The sequence below is a fragment of the Serinus canaria genome, chromosome Z (assembly GCF_022539315.1).
Source record: "Serinus canaria isolate serCan28SL12 chromosome Z, serCan2020, whole genome shotgun sequence".
In the NCBI taxonomy this organism is placed as follows: domain Eukaryota; kingdom Metazoa; phylum Chordata; class Aves; order Passeriformes; family Fringillidae; genus Serinus; species Serinus canaria.
The window spans coordinates 32988550-33011831 of record NC_066343.1 but is presented as its reverse complement, the minus strand read 5'-3'; the positions used below and the strand labels follow the sequence as shown (position 1 = coordinate 33011831).

At 34.5% G+C, this 23282-nt stretch overlaps 1 protein-coding gene across 1 annotated transcript in view; it reads right to left on the bottom strand.

The window, feature by feature from the left end:
* SLC27A6 (solute carrier family 27 member 6) overlaps positions 1-23282 on the bottom strand; it is a 41180-nt gene that overhangs the window by 6534 nt on the left and 11364 nt on the right. Inside the window, 7 exon segments of the mRNA XM_009096084.3 lie at positions 511-641; positions 2687-2784; positions 3369-3567; positions 5367-5423; positions 5426-5456; positions 11967-12161; positions 22512-22636. Coding sequence (XP_009094332.2) covers positions 511-641; positions 2687-2784; positions 3369-3567; positions 5367-5423; positions 5426-5456; positions 11967-12161; positions 22512-22636 — 836 coding nt within the window.

Below are 23282 nucleotides of genomic sequence, written 5' to 3'. Positions count from 1 at the left end.
ACTGTGGTGGCAACAATAACATATATTTTTTATTCACCTTTCACTCTACCTAGTATCTTTTCAAATGTTTTAATATTTTTCATTGTTACACAGAAAATAACATTCCTTTTATTGTGCACAGCCCACTGCCTCCTGTTTTATCTCTAGTTCTCTCTCATTTTCACCAAATAAAATGGATTTTAGATTCTTTTCTCCAGATGCAATTGTTTATGTTTTTAAATCAGAATCTTTTTCTTTCACCATGATTATACTTCTAATCTCCCAAAATCCTTTTGTATGATCTCTGTCCTTGCTCATTTGTACAGTTTCTCTCATTTAACCATAATCCGCAAATTCATTGACATTTTGGGTAATCCCTTTTCCAGGATTTCATTAATGAAGACAGCAAATAGGACCCGGTCTAATACCAATCTAGTGATACATGAACAAGCACTTTTTGTTATTCACTTAGCTATCTCTGTGTTTAAATTATGTAGATGTTTGTATACACAGTGCAATAATGCAGCTTACCTGGACTCTTAAGAAAAGGGGACAAGCATAACTCGGTAGATAGGTCACTACTTGCTTATACATTTGCTCCAAGTCTAATGATGCATTGTGCTTTAGAATAAGAGAAGCCATTCCTGCTTTTCCTTCATGATCTGCACAAAAGGAAGTGAGATGACACTTTTGTATGAATAAAGTTGACATTGTAATGATAAACCATACAAAAAAATACCATAGTGCATTAACAAACCAACAGCCATATATCATATTCTGAGTTTCAGTAAAGCTGCAAGATCTCATTCATATTTTATGCGGTATTACATGTACTTGGAGATCACTGAAGTGATCAATTAAGCAATAATGCCGTAAATGAGTGTGGCGGGTAAGACTAAATGGAGTTCTGTTCTTGATAGAATCGATAGATGTGGATAAGCATCAACAACATTCCTCTCTTGAAAACAAGAGTGAAGAGTGTCTTTCCTGGAGTAGCAAATTATGTCTTCATTTCTGTTTTAGTCTCTTTCTCTTCCCAGTATCTTTTCTCAAAACTGTGGATCTGAATTAACAGAAAGAGCAATTAAAAGTTCTTACTCTTAGTCTGGAAAAGGAGAACACTGTGGGTCTTTGGTAAAGAACAAAATGGGTAAAAGGTAAAAGCAATAAATTTCAGCTATCAAAATTAACTAAACACTTAAACCTAGTAAATAACTAAACATTTCAGGCAAGTAGTAACAGCAGAGATGTTCTGCCAACCTTATAGTTTCTGTTGGTTTTAATTTTTTGCTAATGCCATAAAATCTGTAAGGAATTTTATTTTTTTTTTTTATCCCTAAGTGCAATCATCAAGACAGTTGGATAAACTGAGTAAATAAACAGGTAAGTGTTGCACAGGAAATTAGCATCTCTCACACTTTTGAATCTGATTTTAAGACAGTCTCCTATGATGTTTCATGTTCTCTGGCTTTAAAATACTGTTCAAGTGAGTGTTCATGCTTCACATGAGAGAAAGTGACACTTTCTCTCATTTTAAACTCCTTTATCATTTTGTGGTGGGTTTATCCTTGCCAGCAACCAAACATCCAGCCAGCTTTGTGTTCAATCCCTTTTACCATGGCATGGGAAGTGAAGGAAAGCAAGGCTCAAGTGCTAAGGTAATTGCAGTGTTGTAGGGGAACAAAAAGATACATGTACAAGCAAAGCAAAACCAGGACATAATTCAATATTCCCCATCATCAGATAGATGTCCAGCTACTTCCTGCAGAGCAGGGCTCCAAGCAGACTTGGAGCATTCAGCGTTTTTTTAGAGAGACAAGGACCACACCCACAAATCTCTCACCCACTTCTTTTCCGCCAGCTTTAGTAACTAAGCTTGGCTATCATGGGATACAGAATACTGCTTTGGTCAGTTTCAGATCACTGTACCATCTACATCTGCTCCCAAGTTCTTGCTGTCCCCAGCATTCTCATGCATGGAGAAAGCCTTCTACTGTGCAAGCTGTGGTCAGTGGTAGCCAAGTACTGTTAAGTTATCAGCACTGTTTTAGCCACTGTTTTAGTTTGGTGCAAAGTAGAGCACCAAACAATCTCCTGTATAGAAACTTACTTTCATCCCAGTGAGCCTGAACATGTATTTTAAAAAAAGACTTAGCAAGAATGACAATCAAGCCCATCCTATCGCATGAAAAATAACAAAAAACCCTTTTAAAATAAATTAGTGTATTTTCTTCCTTACAAATTTATTTTTCTCTTTATATTCTTTTTCATTTTTTCTTGTTTTTATAACCTAACTGTTTGCAGTTACTTTATGAGGCGAAGTGAAATAGCACAACAAAATGTCTCCATATATTTTCCTTTAGAGTTACTTTACTGCAAACCTTGTTTATTTTGGCACATATGTCTGGATTTTACGCAGATGTGAATTTACTAAATCTTTATATTCTAATTTAGGTTATGTAGCTATCACAAACGTATGCATGGTAGATTTTCAAAAATACTGCTCATTGCATACAGATAAAAAATGCATAATTCTCTGGCTCATTCACAATCAGGTGGTATTTTCATTACCTGCATCTACATTTTAGCTGGATAATAAAGAGATGACTCAATCAAATATGATTCATAGGTTTAAAACATGAAATAGAAAGTTACGAGTGTTAACAATGAACATGGGAGAAGCAAAATGTGTAACTCAAACTTTTACCTGGCACAGACACACCATACACATTTGCTTCTTGTATGAAGTCCAACATTACAATGACATCAGAAACTTCTGTAGTAGCAACGTTCTCCCCTTTCCATCTAAAATGTGTGAAAAAATAATTTAATCCCCTGACATCTGTCCTTTTAAAAAATCTTTAGCAGAAACTCCATTCATTTCTGACTGACCCTACCTCACATCTTTTCACACTTGTCGCATTAGAATTTGATTACCAGAAGACAATGTTGCAACTCATTACCCTTACTGGGCATTATAACACTGTGAGGGCCACTGAAGATCCATACAATTGTTTCCAAGTTTTTTATATGTATATAAATGTATCAGAAGTGACCAATCTCTGCTATTTGATACATTTTTCTCCACATCAGTATCCGACTTCCTTGCTGATAGCAAACTCATCACTAGTTATATGCTTATTGAAAAGCATGATCAAAGAGCTGGAATTCCTACAAACGGTTCTGAAAATGAATCATTCAATTCCTCAGGAATATTACTCTCAAAACACTTGTGACAAAATTAAGCATTCATCATCCACTTCAGAATCATTATAAACTATATCTCAACAGCAATAAATCGAACAGTTCCAGATGAATACAAATCCAACCACATTATTCCATTCTATTTATCTTTAATTAAGAAATATGAAAAGAAACAATAACTGTACCTGAAGGTATCTCCAATCCTGTCCCAAAAATACAGAAAATTGTCATGGTCTTGAACCATTAGATCTCCAGTATTAAAATAAAGATCTCCCTTCTTAAATACCTCACAGAGTAATTTCTTTTCTGTGTGTCTTTTATTGCCAGCATAACCAAAGAAGGGGTTCTTTGCATTGACTTTGGAGATCAGAAGACCAGCTTCACCTATATAGAGAAGTTGAAAGAATATAAATCCAAAATATCATAGGACATTTCTGTAGCTGATATTAAGATTACTTACAGTATTGTCCACACAAATTCACAGTCACTAGTATATCTTCCTGGTGGCTCGCCAGTTTTCTCCCAGAAGGGTCATCTATCTATTGTAAGCTCACTAGTAGTTTATAATCCTTTGAAAGTGCACCATTCAAGTTAATACTGAATTGACTCCACACGTTACTGAGTTTCCATGATGAGTGTCAACTTTATCAGCTTCCTAATGAAAAACTACTGTTAATCAGAAGCAGGTGCTCAGCCCAGGCACTATGTTCCTATTTAATCTCTTTTCAGAAGTTTTGAGAACACTGAAATTACCTCAGTTGGTTGGAGCCTGGTGTGACTAACACCAAGCTTGTGGTTTTCAATTCCTGTGGGGACCATTCACTTAAAGAGTTTGACTTGATCCTTGTGTGTCCCTTCCAACTCAGAACATTCTGTGACTTCTTAAGAATATTAATTAAAGTGATATAGCATCATCAGTTTACTTTTTGGTGTAAAAAACAAAGATAATTTTTTTTCCTCAAAAAGTAGGGAGAGCAGGGGAAAGGATTATCCTCTTATGCTTGTAGAGTACCAGGGGGTTACTTTGCAGAGTATGGAATAATTGTATGAAATAACCTTTTTGGGAGCAGGTTCTAAACAAAATAGCTTAAGAGTTCCATTAGTTTGTAACAGAGACAAGAATTATAAATACGAAAATATATCAAAATGCTTCCAAAAGTAGGCACAATTTTAAATTTAAAAATGCCTCCTTTAAAAAAAGCTTTTCCTATAAACTGGTAGTGTTTAAAGTAGAAGTATTTAGTTCACTGGTAGTGTCACTGCAGCCATAATGCTCTGAAGAAACAAGACATGGGTAAGGCAAAGATTATAAACATAGATAATACTTTTCATTAGACTGAGGGGTGTAATTAGAAAAAAATTAGACCGAGTGCCTAATTAGAGCATGTGTTCTCTTCACAGGTCTGTCTGGCATACATACAGATAAATGCCTATAAAATTTCAGATTTTGGTGACATATCATCTTCAAAATGCCTGTGTTTGACTTCCAGCTGTTAGAGAATCTCATAACTCCTTTGAAAAATCTGTGTTAGCTCCCTATTAAAGTTGTCTGCCTGACCTTTAATATGAGATTTTCTTCCTCTGTTTTCAGCTGTTACCTGCCTACAGCTCAGTGTATGTTCCAGTATGTGATAATGGTAATCATGATTCTTGGTAAATATTTTTAGGACAGCTATAATCAAGAAGTTTTGGTTTTCTGTTGTTTTTTGGGTTTTTTTTTTTTAATTACTAAGCTAAATCACATCACCTAGTTGGAAACGCTTAATCTCTCATCAAAAAGCATTTGCTCTAATCCACCAGTCCTTCCTGTAGATATCTTAGGTAACCATTTCCTTATGTTAACATCCTTTCAAAAACACTATGTATAAATTCAAAGATAATGCCATAGCATCATTTTTGATGTCACTATGTATAAATTCAAAGATAATGGCAAAGCATCACTTTTGAAAACTACTCTTCTGTGAATACATCCAAGGATCTCCTGAGCCCTTCTGATATCAGCACTAGTATGTTTAATGCTGTTTCATCTGAGATCAAAAATCATATGCTTTTTTTCAGAACAAAGAGTACTAGTTAATTTGGTAAACTGCTGTAACACAATAGCAAGGCTTCTTAAAACAACTCTCTGAAGTATTTTTATTAAAATCAATAGGCTGTAATATCCTATTAAAATACATACTTACCTTTCTTAACTTTTTCACACCAACCATGCTTATTTCTAATTGGTTCATCTTTTGGAAATCATACTTGATTAAATCAAATGGGAAAAAAAGCTAAAAAAGGGAAGAAGTCATCAGTTACTCATCTACACAGTGACATCTGGTGGCAGCAAACACACACAAGGAAACCTGTACTCCAGTCTTGCTCATCTGAAAGGAGACTGCAGTTTCATTTAAAACTGAAAATACTCTGTATGTAAATTTATGCCATTTCCTGAAGGCAAGCAGCATCAAAACAGTTTTGTAAATGAAGACACAGAACTGTCCATTTGTTAAGTTTCTTACAAGTAAGTTATGGGATCTACATCATCAGTGAAAGAACAATGTGAGTTAGCATAATGGAACATTATCCCTAGTATTTATTTGACATTTAATGGTGGTGGCTGACATGATCTGTTCTTGGGGTCTTCTGGCACTGAAAACAGCTAGTAAGGGAAAGGCATCACAAAGGAAAATCTGCTCCCTGTCGGGTTTTACTGTTGCTTGACTAGCCTCAGCTCTTCCCTCTTGCCTTCTCAGGCTGCTGTATGGTGATGGGAAGTGAGCACCAGCAGAAGGGTACATCCTGCCATGGCTCCAAGCAAACTGAAGGACAAGATACTCCTATCAAAACTAGCAACTGCAGCACTTTTTTTTTCACTTCTTCTTTTTTTTCCTTGAATATACAGCATGTGACTATTATTTTGCTTTATTTTTCTGCTGTGATATGAATCCAAACTGGACCTTTAAGAGACACTTCCTGATACTATTTGGACAACTGTGTTTGCAGTGGTCCAAATTGTCTCTTTACTATTCTAAAGAGACATTTTGCCCTACTTTGGATTCCGTGTTGCCTTCCTAAAAGGAAATATATCAGCAATCTTTAACAACTAGTGAAACCAAGGTAATTACCTTCTCCTGAGGATTCTTGGCAATAGGGGAACAATTTTATAAAACATTAATATAGACCTGCAATCTTCACAATAAAGAAATGCAATATAACTTAAGGAGGGTTATGTGGAAGTGACTGAAGTAAAGGGTAGAATATTAAAACATAAATCTCTTTCCTCTTCTGCCACTAACTTGGACTAAGCGTTGCATCCTTATCCTAAGTTGAAATGTTGTTGTAAATAATTATTTTTTTCTCAAAGAAATCTGAATAAAGAGCAACATGAATCCCACAGGTTCAGTCTCATATGGACAAAACTGGTTCATTGAGTCCTTTCAATGTTCAGCACTGTGTTTTTCTTCTATCCTAAGTCTGAAACAAAAAGATATTTTTAACAGTTGATCAAAGGAAAAAGGTCATAGCCTGCAAAATAAAATAAGGATTCATGAACAGGACACTATTTTAATTAAGTGAAGGGTAATTATTTTTATTAACCTCAGATTAAATCATGTAACAAAATCAAGAATTTGAGGGCCAGAAAGCTTGCCTCAATTAGAAAATAATTGATCATTCTTGAGGAACAGAGTGGGAGTGGAGCTTTGTTTTTTGCCTGTCTATATTTATAGGCTACTCTTCTTCACTTTCTTTCTTTTTACATTGATATTTATTACTTTAATAGGTTGAATATGACCAAATGCAATGAGTAATATAAATAATAAAAATTAAAAGGTATAAAATTAAATGTTACAATTTTTTTAAGAATGGCTTAAAATAATGCATCATACAGAGTAGTATTTTGACAAGATACAAGTTTTGAGCTCTGAAAGAATGAAGAATTATTTTAAGTTGTTAAAAACACTCAGAAACTGTAATTCAGTATCTGAGTTCATCTGAAAACTGTTGATACTATTATTATATATAACTATACTATGTTGTATACATCTTCTTTTCCCTACAACTTCAGAGTATTAACAAGGTGTATTCCAATTAGGTTTCTGAAATAGTAATAATGAAAATACATAATTAAAAGAAAGAACCACATCTTGTACTAAATATGCATAATGAAACTGTGCACAGTCAGTGCAAACAGCTGTGCCTGCACAAAAGTCTTTTCCAAGCTAAATCATTTTGTGATTCTAAGCAGCTTGCTTTTCATATTAAATACTGGAAAATGAAAGCCCCACAGCAAAGTATTTAGTCTGGGCACAGACTAACATTTGGTTCGCCTCATTATTTAAATTCTAATGGGACAAGGGCCTGAGCTGTTGAAGCATTACCATATTATTTTCAATGCATGCAACATTCATCATTTTAATCTACATCTTACTCTCTGTAGCACAACATAAATGTAGCAAACAAAAAGCATCATTTAGTGAGCAGAAACTGAAAGCGCATTAATGTGCAACATTGTCTACTACTATGCTGCCTAGATGTCATCTAATAACAGCTTCCCTCACCTGTTTTATTTTTAATTGATTGGAAATATGTGAATTTAAATATTGTTGTGAAAGTAGTTTTGACATTCCTTATATTTCAACTTGCAGAGATTGCTCAGAGAACCTTTACCAGAAAATAGAGATCACGAGCTCTTTATTACTGGTTTTAAAGATAAAGTATTTTTGAATTCTCTTGGAGAATATCAGTTTCAAAAACAAAGCATTACATGTATTAGATTTAGTTTCAAGCATCTTTAAAAACTGAAATGTAAGAAAAAAGAATTGGAGCATAGTGTCATCACATCTTAGAGACAGTTTTTAAAATACACTTGAAATACCTTATTTACGCTGTAAAGAGCAGATGCATAGGTACTCCACACAACTTTGTGAGTCAAAGTAAACAAAACCAAGAAACAAATCTTTTAAGCTATGTTTGATATTAACTGAATCATAGCATATAAGAATAGAGTACCTCAGAAAACACTTGTAGTACTTTAGATTATTTTTGCTCAAAATTAGCCAAAGGAGAAGAAACAGCATTAATTTTCATTGGCCAATGAACTTAGGAGATTCCATTGCTTGGATTACACATCAGTATTCTTCCTTTTAACCCAGTTTTCCAGGATTTTAAAATTAGCTTAAAACTAATTTTGTTTATTTTTAAGCAAAATAATTAGTCCTCTGCCACAAGTTCTATGACTGCATGAAGAAGTGCATAATACTAATTCTGAATGGCTGTGAAAGATCTAAATGTTTCTCAGCTCAAAGCTCATTTTTTATCTTTACACTTTTGTGTAAGAGATTTGGATTCCTGTGATATTTTCAGTATCTTTGCTTAAAATAATGAGAATACATTTACAGATAAAGTTTGGGTTTCTTCATTTTTTTCTTTTTTTCTTTTTTTTTTTTTTTACATAATGCTTTTCAGGTGAACATGCCCTGGGTTATTTTTAGCCCTTCTTATAAGCTTCCTTGGATCTCATTAATCCCAAGCTCACTTGTTGTCTGTCATCACTCAGAATTTATTTTAGTATAAGAAAGAGACTTATATATTGATAGACACAATTGAGGGTCTTCAAGAGGGTCATCAAGATTTTTCCCATATCACATCCATATAAATACACACATAATGTATGTCATATATAACATAATTGATTATTAACATTACCTAGACATATATGTATGTCAGATGTAAAGATTAAACAGTAACTTATTATATTACTGTGTTAATCAAGATGTATTTTTTGTAAAAAAGTTTCACCAGCTGAAAAGCTATTCAGAAGCTTCTACTTTTCTGTTCATTGACTCTATGTAAACATCTTTATTGAAAGATTTATTCCTATTCTACGAGGAGGCTTTCAAGCACATGAACCAATCCCTCTAATATAAAGAACACAGTGTGAAAAGAAAGAAGTGCAAACACGAGCCCTGCTTTTAGTTAACATCTTAAATACAGTGACTTCTACCAACTGCTGTAACATTTAATCTGTTTCTTTCTATTACCCAATGTCTTCCAATATTTCTATGAAAATAAATGTGTTCTGTAGAATCTTAACATTTATCACAAGCATTTATCCCCAGCCCTTAGCAGTTAGTGGTAGAAAAGTTACTTTGCTCACTCAGAGCTCAGGTTGCCTCTTAAAGCTGCACTTTTTATCTGTATTTCACCTTTACAAACTGTGCCATTGTCACTACTTACAACAGAATGCACTCCTATTTTTTTTTCTTTCTGCCCACCCTCCCCGCCACTAGAAATGTTATACTTTGAAACTTTCTGCTATTACTCCTTCTGTACTCCCAATACCTGCATCTACAGGGCTTTGTACTGCATTTACTTTGTTGCAAGCTGTGCAATTATGATGTAGGAAGAGAGCAAGTTTCTTCCTTCTCCTTTAGTATAACACATGTATGAACACACAAACTTATTTTTCCCACTTTCTCTGTTCTGTTTCTTTCTATTCTAGAAATAGGTGTTCAGGAAATCCCCAGAAAGCATGTTAAAGGTTATCTCATGTTGTCCTGCGTGTCAAGAGAATGTTCCAAAAGATATTGCAGCATGTATTTGAGGAAAGAACAAATGTTACAGATTGGGTGGCTGGGCCTTGCCTGTGCCATTGTCTGCTTTTACAGCAGGAGACAGATTTTCTTTCCAACCTCAGGTCTTTCACAAGTCAACAAATCAGAAATTATGCTGCTCTCCTTTACATATCACTAGTTGTCTAACGGATGTCATTTAGACTGAAGTAAAACAAACAACAGCTACACTTCACAAGGCATTGTTTAGTAACCTGCAAGCTGCAAAATGTATTAAAAACCTCCCAGAACAAATGCCTGAAATAAGTAAAAATGAACTTATCTATGGCAATAAAATATGTATTTAGTGTTGTATGCAAAATCCCCACACTACTTGATTAAAAATACAGATGAATAAATAAATATGCAGGTAATTTCAAGTTTAACCTTTATCTGCTGTAGACTTCACAAGGTGTTTCCAAAAGGTTAATGATTTATGACAAAAATCCGTCAAAAATTCTGTAATACTGAAAACAAGTTTACTCAAGTTTGGAACAGATGCAAAATCTTGTAAGAATATAAGGCATAAGGCTTAGAAAAGTCTGAAACAAAAATGAACATCAGCTGTAAGGCTCCTGGTTCACTTACTATTCCCTAAATTCCAGATCTCTGATTTCCTGCAGCAGTTCTGGACCCTTCTGGAGATATCCAGCAGCATTGGATGGTCACGGGATAGAGCATCAGACATGTAGGACAGAGAATCAGTGGAATCATCTGCCTAAATTCCTGAGCTCTCTGTGGTTTCTGAGCAACACACTAGCTCTTGTGGTGTTGTCCAACACACTAACTCTTGTCTGAGTTCCTGTCCAAGAACTGAAGAATTCCTCTGGCCCCAGTGTGTAAACCAGTCTGTGTAGTGACTGTACTGTGGTGATGGAGTATTGAAGTTGAGGACCCTGAAACATATGCTGCCTAGAAACCTGTTTACATGGCATCAGAAGATACCTCTGTTGCATTTCCAAACAATGGTTTTACATTACTCCTTTAAAAAGTTTTGTCAGGACATTTTGCTGTCAGTTCTTCTAAGGAGCACAAATGTCATTTAAGTCAACAGGACTTGTATATAGATATACACTATCAATTTAAAATTCTAGGCAATGCATGAGGTACTATTTATTTCAAGAAGAGTAAAAACTGGCATAAACAGCAGCATAATGATAAATATGCAGTCTCCTTGCAAAAAGGCTAGACATCTTTCATATTATACGCTAAAGCTTGGGACACATGTTACTTTGTTTGGGATTTTCAAATTGTTTTTAAAAGATTGTCCTACAGGATCAAAAAGAAAAAAACCATCTGTGAATTTCAAGCAGAAATAATTTCTTCATTTACTCAGAAGGACAGGGGAAAGTTATAATATGTGATATAATAACATATGTCAACATATAAATCCTCCTCCCCAAAATATATGGCTGCCATTTTCATAGCTGATAAAATACAGAACAGGTTTTTTCTTAGTTTCAGTAGCCTAGAACAAAGCAAACACCTACAGTCAACTGTAGATAAAGGGGTAAAGCATTTTAAAATTACTAATCTTGCCAAGTATCCTCTGTCACAATACCTCAACAGTGATTATATATGTATTGTGTTATCTTTAACATTTCTGAATACTGATACAGGCTAGATGTAGTTTGAATTAACTATGCTTATTTGCACCTAGGTATAAAATAGCTATTAACTTTGTATCTGTCTATATGCTAAAGTATCTAATTATTACAATATATTAATTATTATTAATTCCCATTTATGCCAAATATTTACATAGCAGTATGCAATATTAACATACTATATAAACACATCTCTAACTATAATTTGTAGAACAGTAAATCAGAACAGGAAATCTGTAGTCTTATTCCAGTGATGAGGAGTTCTTAGGTATTAAAATGAATCCAACTTTTTTATTTTGTCCTCTAATGTAGTAGAGACCTGAAACCATACTTGGCAACTGTCAGACTACTCAAAACTTTCAGAAGAGAGCCAAGGCCTTTTTAACTCTTGTGAATTCCATAAAAAAATCTCAGTGTTTCTGCTGAGTGTACAACTGGGTTGAGTGCCGAGATTTTACAGAGGGTTAACTAACTTGCAATAACTGAGTTAGAAATTTTGCCTTGGACTTACGGCTGTACTAAAACAAAGAAAAACAATTTTTCAGCACTCCTACTAAGTAGAGTGTAAATAAATAGTCACCTTATAGAAGAAATTGGTGCGCCCAACGGATCCAATTTTTCCCGTGTGGTTCATGAAACAAATGTTTCCCTCAGTAGCCCCATAGAACTCACAGATCTTAACAGGACCAAATCTGTCCAAAAATTCCCTCCATACATCATTTCTTACTCCATTTCCAACTGCTAGTCGGACTTTGTGATTTTTTTCTCCGTCCTTCTGTTAAAAAAAGGGAAAAAAAATGAAAATATAGTATACTGATAACTGCATTTGATTGGTGGATACATTGCAGGAAAAATGAACCCTCTAAAGAATACATCCTGTAAAAAAATAAAAAAAAGAAAAAACACTCAGGAAGTGAAAGAAAGCTGGCATAGCTGCTGGACAGCTGCAAAGCAGTAAACTGCAATCTAAAACCTATTATCTTGTTGAACAAACAAATTATTTCCTGAAAAAATTACTACAATGATTTATATAAATATGTCCATATTTTAAAAGTTGTATTGTCTCACTCTATTTCTCCCCAGAGGAATTAAAAGATTGGGAAAAACAGAGAAAGACGGGAATTATTTCTGTCATGGGATTAAAGTCAGAAGAGATGAATAGTTACTTTCTTCTGTCTTCAGACTGATTATGAGGAAACAATCAGATTTCACACACTTGTAAAATATGTTCCTTCCCACATATTGCGTATGAGTCATCTTCTTACTTTTTTCAATATTAAGACTTAAAAGGTTTTGTCCAATGTTAATGGAGTATATTATTTCTTAGCGATCTTGAGTCTTTTTGTTCAATGTTGCTGGAATACATCATTTCTTAGTGATCTTGAGTCTTTCAGGTCCCATCTTTACCATAACGAATACAATAGTATGTATCCAACTCAGTAAGATGGTCTAATTATATTTATACATTTCCAAACATTGAGATTGCATGGACCACCTTTAGAATGCAATCATATTTAAGCTGAAGTAACAGAAGGCAAAACATCAATACTGTTTGGATTTGTTTGGGTTTACTTTCTTTTAATTTCACTTAGTTTAAAATATGACTCCCTTTTTAATCATTTCAAGTTGCAATACAGAATGCTCTAGAAGTGAGAGAGCTCAAATAAACATAGGTGCAATTTGTTACTACATACTTTCAGAACTGCATAGCACTGCCACTGCAACTGTCTCTATACACCTCTCTCAACCTACACTCCTATATATGTATGCAAACACCTCTCTATACACAATCCTCACATCTGCACATGTTCACATTCTTTTCATATATTCATATATGTATACATTCACATACATATACTATAGAAAACAGAGAGTTGCTATTTTCTACTTTTCTATTATGCCCCTTCCCACCCCCCACCAAACCAGTATGAATTAGTTGTGGCTTTATAGTAAAAATCCATCTGAACACCTTTAGTCTCACATAAAATCACAGCAAATTATTTTTGTGAAGAGATCTGGTCAGCTGAGTGAAACACAAATCTTTTGAACAATTTGGATATCAAAACTAGTAAAGCATCAACTGAGTACAGAGACAGCAGTGTTCCTCCAAGGCTTGTGTCTTGGACAAGTTAGATTTTTCATGAGGATGTGAATTCTTTCTACTGTAACAAAAACTTGCAAACACTGTGGAATTTTAAGCTCCTCTAAATCACAAAGACCACTATGTTTTCTTCCCTCTTCAAAACCAGTAACTCACAGAAAGATAAAAATATATTCATTCATCTTTAGAGTCTTCCTTCTGCAAAGTTAGCTCTCTTGCTGAAAAGATTCAGCAAGAAAGGTACCTATTTCACTAGATGCAGGTAGGTGTTGGCAGATTACAATCTGAGGCATTACCCAGCAATTTTACCTCAAAACTGCATCACTCACCAGCCTCCCCTGGCCTCTACCCATTCTGTTTCTACCAGAACCCAATTCCTGCTTTTTTCCTTCTGTCTTTAGATGTGAAAGAAATTTCTAAACACATAAGCACATAAGCACATACTTCACTGAATTCATGCTAAATCATTATGAACAAGCGCTGCATTACACAACAATAAAATCTGGCATGGATGTAGCCCGGAACAAAGTATCCAAAAGTTGCCCACAGATGTCATTTTTACACTGTTTTTTTTTTTTTCAACTTCAGACACAATATCACAATGCAACAATATAGGTTTTGACATACTTGAAATAATAACATCTGTTATATTATATATTAAAATTCATTATATTGTCAAAGAACAACAATAATATTCTCATTTTTTTACAGTAAAATGTTTCAGTGTTACTTTGAACTTAATCAGGAAAACTTTTAATGTGTTTTTTCTTCCTCCACAAAATTGTTCACCATTTTTAGAATATTCCTGTCAGCTCAAAATAAAATTCAAAGTGGATTATTTTCCTTGCAATTTCAATGCTAAACTGAAATGAAATGTGAAACTGAAATGTGTCCATAGTCAAACTGCAGTTATCTCTTGCTGATGCCACTGAATTATTCAAATCTACTTCCTCTGCTAAGATACAAAAAATAGCTCAAGAGATAACTTTCAAGGAAATTCTTTGTTCCACAATGAACAGAAAAGACAAACATATGCATATATACACAGAGTAATTGAGTCTTTCATCAGGCTAGGAACATTCAAATCCTCTAGAGCCTAAGCTAATAAAACTTTGCTTCTACTATTTTTACTTTAAGAAAAATAAAAGCATTGGTAGCTGTTTGCTGAAAAGATAGTTTTTTTCCTAGTCTAGTTCATCTTCTAGGATGAACTAGAAGACAGTGGCCTACATGGATTATAATGCTTGGGATTTTTTTCCCAAAAGAACAAATACCATATTATTAAAAGTGCAGTAATTTCAGTTCCTCACACTACTTTGACTGGTTTATATTAATGCAGTAGAAAGTTGTTTCTCTAGTGGAAAAGATACAGAGTTGCCCTGAGAGGACTACATCATCCCACTTTGCTTGCAATTTTAACACCTATCATCATCAACAATACAATGTAAAACAATTCCACATTAGGAAGGGGCGTTGTCACCGCACTCAGGCTTTTTTGCAAAAATACAACGAAGGTGTATGATGTTATCAAGAACTGATCACAGAAAGCAGATTTCTTAAAAGGTAGAGGAGTAATTTGCTTCTTCACAACTAAGGTAGATCCACTGTTAGACTGCATTGCTGCAAGTGCCGTATTTGTGGTTTAGTCAGCCCCACCATAGCTGTACCTTTCTGTCAATACAAGATTCCCTGAAGAGCACTGCAGGCCTTTCTGGTGAAGACATGAAAACTGCCATGAATTTAGCAGCCTTTCAACTGTAAGAATGAAAATTATATGTAATTTCATCTCCCAGCAGGTTTAATAACTATGAAGAAAATGATTAAAATTAGGGACACTTCAAGCAGTGAGTTTTACTCACTTTAATTTTACTCCCATTTTACTCACACGAGTAAATTAATATAGAAATATTTTATCTATTTTTATCTTTTTTTAAACTTTTTTATAACTTCTTTGTCATTTTATAATACATGAAATTAGTTCATTTTAGCTTTATGTGTAACTAACTTTCAGGGTAAAATGACCCACAGTAAATAAAACAGAGTTAGCCTTTCTATCATCTGTCATCTGTTTTTAATATCAAACATCATCATATATATTATTGTCCAGATCACTGCCGAAGTCCAGCTCTTAGGAGAGGCATATTGGTATCCATGGGCATGGTGGCTGAATAGTTATGGAGTAAATCAAATGCTCCAAGTAAGAGAAGGGAAGGAAAAGAGATGATAATTCAACCAAATTACAAAAACATGGCTGAATGATGAACACTTAGAGTGTCCTAATGAAAAAAGAAATAAAATACATATGCAGAAATTCATGCTTTAAACTGGCTAGACCAAATAGGCTTTGAACTTCTGCCATTTTCAGATGGCATTTCATCACCTAGCTTACCTTTGGTACAATAAATAAAGTTAAAGGAGTAGAAGGAATTCCAAGGAGTCGCCTAATACATCTCTTTTCCAGCAGAAAAGCTCTGTTATCCCTCTGCCATTCCTGACACCTGATCAAGCTGTGGCATGTCAGCCAGCTGCCCTGCAACAGTTGGTATGCAGCAATCATGTGCATGCGTATTCCTAGCCCACTGCAAAAACACTGTACCAAATTAACACCTCCCACGCTAAAAGCTGTATTTCCTCACAAAATCTCATTTACAAAGGACTCCGTGCCTTACCCTGGTCACCTACCACAAATAAGTTCAAACTGCATGTCCTCTAATAATTCAGTTAAGATTTGTATTTCTGAATTTACTAATAGCTCTCCACAGATAGTTAGGACAAGAGATTTTAGACCAACAGAATGTTGTAACATCTTTCCAAGGTTTCTAAAAATGTCTCTTTATTTTCCTGCACTTTGATTTAATTTTCTTAATTCAGAGTGATTCTTAAATAAAATGGGGGTTCAGTTTACATCCACTTGTTTCTAACAGTAAAGGTGAAGCACTTTTTCAATACTTTTTTAATTGACATCAATGCATTTATAAGCAAGAACAGTTCTTACTGTACCCCTGGAATTTTTTTCCATTCATTCTGCCAAGATCTTTAAACTATGTACCAAACATCTGCACACATCATAAATCAGTTTGACACGATATGTCTCCATCTTGCCTGCTTGTTTCTTACGTATATTACCTAACTGACAAGTCAAGATCTGCCTTACTACGTTAAACACCACATACCTGGAATTTTTCATCCAGCAGTCTTTTCTCCTTAAGTGCTCTCAATAAATGACTTGGACTATCTACGTGATTAAGCTGTTGGTAAATGCCTCTTAGAGTGCTTTCAGCAGTATACTGACTGGTGCAGGAAGGATTCATAATTGCAGCTATATAAAATGTGCTGCATTTAAAGCAGCTGCATTAAACAAACACAAGAAAACAAGTTCGTTGTCCTTCTTTTATTATTTCTTCATAAGGAATATCCAAATGGGGAGAAGCAAAGATAATTCAAGGAAAAGAGGCATGAATTGTTCTCTGTGTCATGGCCTTGATGAAACTGGAAGCAATCTCAGGGCCTGAGAATGCAAACATCCGTTAAATATAAAATATGATAAGACAGATGACACAGGATTTGCATTCAAGTATTTGCATGTATGTAACAACACATTCACCAGTGCCTCTATTGATACATTAGCCCTGAAAAAGGGGCAACAGGTAGTTTATTAGATTGTAAGATGGGAGATATCTATATTATAGATATATTTTCCAAGACGCACATCCATGTTCATTATTTAGTAATGCCTAATTATAAACTGCAACTAGATTTTTTGAGCAAAACACATACCCAAATTCAAAAATACAAATAGAAGAGAACAGGAAGTGTGTGAAGAGATGCACCATAAGAAAGGACAGGAAAAGTAGGAAAAAGACACATCTTTCTAGTTCAGAAACTGGTTGCTTGCTATTTAATATAGCTCATTCTCACCCCATTTTTAATAATCAATCTCCTGAAAATCTGTTGGAATTATATTCTGAAAGAAGCTTTGTACAATTAGCTCTTCAAAGAGAAAATGTTTTGTTTAATTGTACTCCCATCTCCTCAGAAAATATATACCAAGAAAAAAAAAGAGTCACTTTTGTCTGTGTTCCACCCAGTAATATGAAGTAGATAATTGTATTTTTGGTGATTGTCCAGGAGTGCACTAGTCAAATCAAATCACACAAAACTTTTCAAAGGTCAGTTCAGAGAATTAAAGTGCATACAGATTATTTCTTGTGGTGAATGTTACACCCAGTATTCTGTGAGCAATATGAAGCTTCCCTTAGTGAAAGCATGACTGTGATTTCCAGGCTTTAATATAAGCACATTTTCTGCATGACTCCACTTGTTTAACCTAAAAGACAAGTCTAAGAAAAACTGAAAGCTGGAAAGAGAGAAATTGTTCAAGTTGTATGACCTCTTCAGTCATGATCCACCGTGCTAGAATCAGTAGGTGATGTTGTAACTAGCCTTCAGCACTGTTTTTATATGAAAAACTAATGCTTCCTAAGACATCAAAGAAATCATTTTCCACAAAGAAGATCTCAAAACCTTTTACCCCTTTTACCATTATTATGGGGAGGACAAGAAGACAGACACAGGATCATCTGTGGGTACCAAGAGAGGTATGCCAGTATCTGTACGTATTGGAAGGTAGTAAGAAAAATAGGTGGGTTTATAATCTGTTTTAAAGCCACTTTTCAAAAATTATATCATTGTTGCAGCTATGGCAGTTGAAAACAAGATGTTTGCTGTGACATACAGTCTGTTCTTTATAAGGTCAAATGATACAGTCCAGAGAGAAAAAATACAAGCTTCCAAATCTCATGGCCTTTTCTAAGTTTTAATTTAAGATGCGCTGGATTTGTTCTTAGTCTAAAAGTTATATTTTCTCTAACAGGATGTACAAACAATGTTCAATTTTCTTTTAGGCACTGCTGACACTGCAGTAAGAAATACTTGGATTAAGAATGATGTTTTCTTATGACAAGTGCAAATGTTTTCAGATTTTTTTTTAAAGGATAGGTTACTACAAGAATAAACAAATTGCAAAATTCACCCCTGTAAATTAAATTTTAATGACATATAGAGATTTTTAGAAGCCTTCCCAAGGAAAGCTACAGATGTGGTTGTTTGTAACTGTATCACATTACTGGTTTAGGGTATTCAATAAAATATTTATGTCAAAAATCTGCAAGGGGCTTAACAAATTTCCACTCCACATTTTAAGGATTTCAGAAAAAACAATTTCCAGTACCAAGCATTCATTGAGCTAAACTTTAATGGGAAATAAAACGGGATTACAAGTAAAAACTGCACTGTAGAAAAGTGCCTAGTGACTAATTTCTCCTTGCTTATGTGACCATTAAGTTCCCTTCCTTTGAGGAAAACTGCTTAGTGGTGAGAGACAATGCTATCCAACTACATAAACCCCATCCTTATATCACTTTCCACAACACTTCAGTCAGCTGCAGGGAAATAAACATTCATTCTGTTTCCTTATCCCAGTAGCACTGAATTCCTTGTTTTCACCTTCTACACTACTATTGTTCTAACGCAGAAGAGTTTTAACACAATAAATCCCTTAGCATCTTCTCTGAAGTAATTTCAGAGAGCTTAATCCTATGAAAGAACCTTTGGCCAAAATGTATCTAATAGAAAGACTGTCTTGCCTCAGCTTAACAAAACAAAGTCTGAAAGCTGATAAGCATGGTCTTATACCCTTAGGTAATCCCAGGGAAATTAGAAATATTACCTGTGCCAGAGGATAACACTGTCTCAATACACTGGATGTAAGAGGGCATAAAACAGAACACATATTAAATGGGAAATTGTAAGCAATGATACAATTATTTGTGACACAGACTTTTTGAATAGAAGCAGAAGTGAACTCTGGTTTTAACAGAGAGCTTACCTATTTCATGCAAGGTATCATAAGTCATACAAATACTGTCATACTGCATCACAGCTTACAAAAGTAGAAAACATGACATAATGGTTAAGGACACTGATTTCTACCCTCTGTTTTTAACACTTCTCAGGATGTGGGTCTCCTTTACAGAAAAGCAGGAAAGAGATGCTGCATTACCATTCCCATCTTTCAAAAAGCTTCAGGATGCAATGCATTATTAAATAGATCCTTATGTCAAATTTGAAATAAATCTCCAACTGCCTTTGGAAGGTTTAGTTTATAGTTCAGATGCTAAAATTCAAATTAGTTGCAAGTGTCTACGGAAAATATATCCACAGATTAGTAGAGAAGTACTTCCAAGGCTTTTTCTAAGAGGTAATACAGGCAGCTCTGCTATGCCATACTCTTGTAGTTTTTCAGATCATTGTTAATAGAGACTTTGAGCAGTGTCAGCCAGCAAGACCAATTTATCAGTTTTCTGAATATTTTCTTTGCTGGAGTAGTCATGCTAGTATCTTACAGACTGATCCATTTCATAGCTACTGATGGCTATTAGCCATCAATGCTGGTCATTGTATTTGCCTACAATCAAAATGCTGCAGAAGTAGTGTTTGGAAGAGGGCAGGCATGAGGATTACTCACTTGGAAACCCAGGAAAATCTGTGAATGCCACATAAAGCCAGATCTTTTTGTACTCGTACCTAAGGAAAAAAGACAACTTCTTTTTCTAACAAATGTTCTTTCCAGACAACAGATTACTAAACCAAACTGGATACAGAATAACCTCAGAAAAAATTGCTGCAAGAGTCTTCAAGAGCATTTGCAGATGTGAGTGGGAGGCAGAACGATCAAACAGGACAAAACCAACAGAGAAATCTCAGCCAAGAGCCTATATGCTACCACAGAGACTTGCCCAAAGTTTAATTCAGAATTTATGAAGTTCGAGGCCACAGCATGGACTCCAACTGTAAACAAGATACCATTTATTTCAGGTTTAGTGATAAAGAAACAAATTAAGAAAATAAGGTAATTGCTATGGATTTAATCTGGGTTGATCAGAAGGGCTTTGTAGCACTCTAATCTCACGAACAGTACCTACATAATATTATGACAGAACTTTAAAATGCGCCATATCTTTCTCACGCTGCTAGCATACATAGTACTTCTATATTAACAAAACTTAAACAGGGAATCCAACTTAGGTAATTATTTCGCTTACTTGAAAACAAAGAGTAAATTGCATATGATATTTTAAAACCTTCCACTTATTTGTGTGAACATGTTTCTCTTCCAGTTTTAACATGACAGATAATTAATATTTTTCTTCAAGTACCTAGCTGTCAAACTGATTTATAATTTTAATTTTTCTTGAGGAGGCTCAGCAAGCAAGCAAAAACAAAACAAACCCTGTAGCCTCATAGAAGAAAGAATTTAGATATGCCAGCTCCTAGACAGTATGCACATAAATTAACAAATAGAAGAGTTATACGGTAATGAATAGTTAATGATTGCATAACCACTGCATGCAGTATATACATAGTTAAGGATGGTATAAATTACTTTATTTGCACAATTTAAAACTGCTTGATAAAGATTGAAAAATAGAAGAGTTTTTCTCAGAAATTAGGTATATTAATCTATAATTTGTGCTTTAACTTAAAAAAGGAGTGGGAAAAGAAGCCATGCTCTCCCTGCACAGTAAGAGAATAGAAAAAGTGAATAATTAATATCTCTGACTGCAAACAGAGCAGAAGTTATAAAGTTTTGGTGAGAAGGGAAATGCCTTTGTGGAAATGAAGTTAGCTTACAATGAAGAAAAAAAACGCAAAATTTATAAAAACTACACCTCCCCAATTCCTTGACTTTTCTCATGATTTATAACTTGATTTTTTTCTTATCAACTAAGTTTTTGTTTATTTTACTAAAAAGTTAAAATCCCACAAACTAATAAAAATTTAAGACAAACAAAATCCCAAGACATAACCTCCCCACACACAAAAAAACCCCAAAAAACAAACAAACAACCAAACAAAACCCAAAAAACCCCAAAAAAAACCACACCACAAAAACCAATCAGAGAAGGTATCGCTATTCTAGTTTCCCATCAGCACCAGTGGTCCTCACCAGGCCAGCATCCATGCTCCCTTTAATTCAAGAACTTGTAATTTACTGGGGCATACATGGATAGAGCAGTGGGATCCATGACCCACGACTACATTGCTTAAACATACTTTTGAAAATTTTCCTCAGGGAAAAGCAATCCAATGACCTTTTCTATTCTTTGGTCAGCAACTCCAATATTAACACGAATTATTATTCTGTTGGAAAACAAGACTGATTTGCATTCTCTTATTTTAGAATACTGCTTAAGGATGATGTTAATAATTTTCAAATTAAATATTTTTGAGTTACTGGTACCTTTTCTAAGAGATGAGTCATTTTAATAAAATTCACTGAAAAGGAAATAAACCACTGATTATTTTTTTGAAACAAAAAAATGAAATTATGATAGAGGCAAAGGGAGCCTTTTCAAAGAGATTACAGTTGCACTGCATCCAACTTCTCTATATTTTCACAAAATTCTTTCTGTTCTCCTAAATATTTGTTGTCTAGAATAGTTCTATCATTGGGAAAAAAAGCAAATGTTTCACTTTGAACAAAAAGCTGCTAACCTAGACCAAGCCCCTTACTTCTAAGTTTAAAAATATTATTTAGATGGTCTCAGAATATGCATATTTCACAAAACAAAACAGTGCTAAAACACAGTATACAAAATGTGAGACCTCTGATGCACACAGTTGCCAAAAAAAGTTCTGAAAATTCAGAAAAGGCATTGAAAAGTATTCCTGGTTTTTTGAACTTAGCTTGCAAAATTCCATGAAACAGCACTTTTTCACCAAATGATACTGAATCAGTTTTCAGTCTCAAAATCATTCCTTATAATACTTTTAGTATATCTTCATGATTCAAGCCATTATTTTTATTAAACATCTACATATCACCAAATATTTGCAGAACCTCACTTAAAAGGAAGGGCAGAAGTACGTGGCCAATACAGTTTAATTTTCCTTTTAGCATCCCCACATGAAGAAAAATAAATGTACAGACAGACAGATAGGCATCACTTTGATTCCACTTACCACTGGCTGATTGCAAAGGTAACGGCAAAGCTCCCCAATGTACTGGATGACAGTCACGTTGTACCTTCTGCAGTCATTCCAAAACTGACTAGCTGAGAACTTCTTTTTTAACACACAGGTTGCTCCTTTACAGAAACAGTAGGGAAAATGAAATTAGGCAATTGCTCTGTGTGGCAGCTTAGCTATAAAACAGATCATCTGAGGAACTAAGGCGGCCTTGCTCAGAGAACTATGTGGTATTTAAGCTGTTTTATTTGAAGAAATGTGTTCAAAGCAGGTAGACAAAGAAGGCAGAGGAAATCAGCCTCCTGACTGAGACAGCAATGCAATAGATCAGAGCTTAAAAACAAGAAATCAGCTTCTCTTCTTACAACACTGTTGGTGTTGTAACATATTTTATGAGTTTAACCTGAACTCTTGTGTTCAAGCATTTAACTGAAAATACCCAGAAGATTTGGGCTGATTAGTAAATCATGTGGGTATCACTGGAGCCTCGTTTCTCAAGAAAGTATTCATTAATGCAGATTCAGACAGAATTAACCCATAATACAATAATCTTTCCCTTGCTCTGACTTGAACTTGACGCATAAGGAAACAAAGTATTTGCCATGGAGTTCCAAATAAATCTTCTATAAAAGAGTCATTGAGGACACCTGTATTGTCTCAGTAATACATATGATTTATTGCCAGTGTCAAAACAGTACACAAAACAAATGGATAAGAAGTTATATGAGATTTGAAAATACATTAAAAAGCTTGTACAGTCTGTAG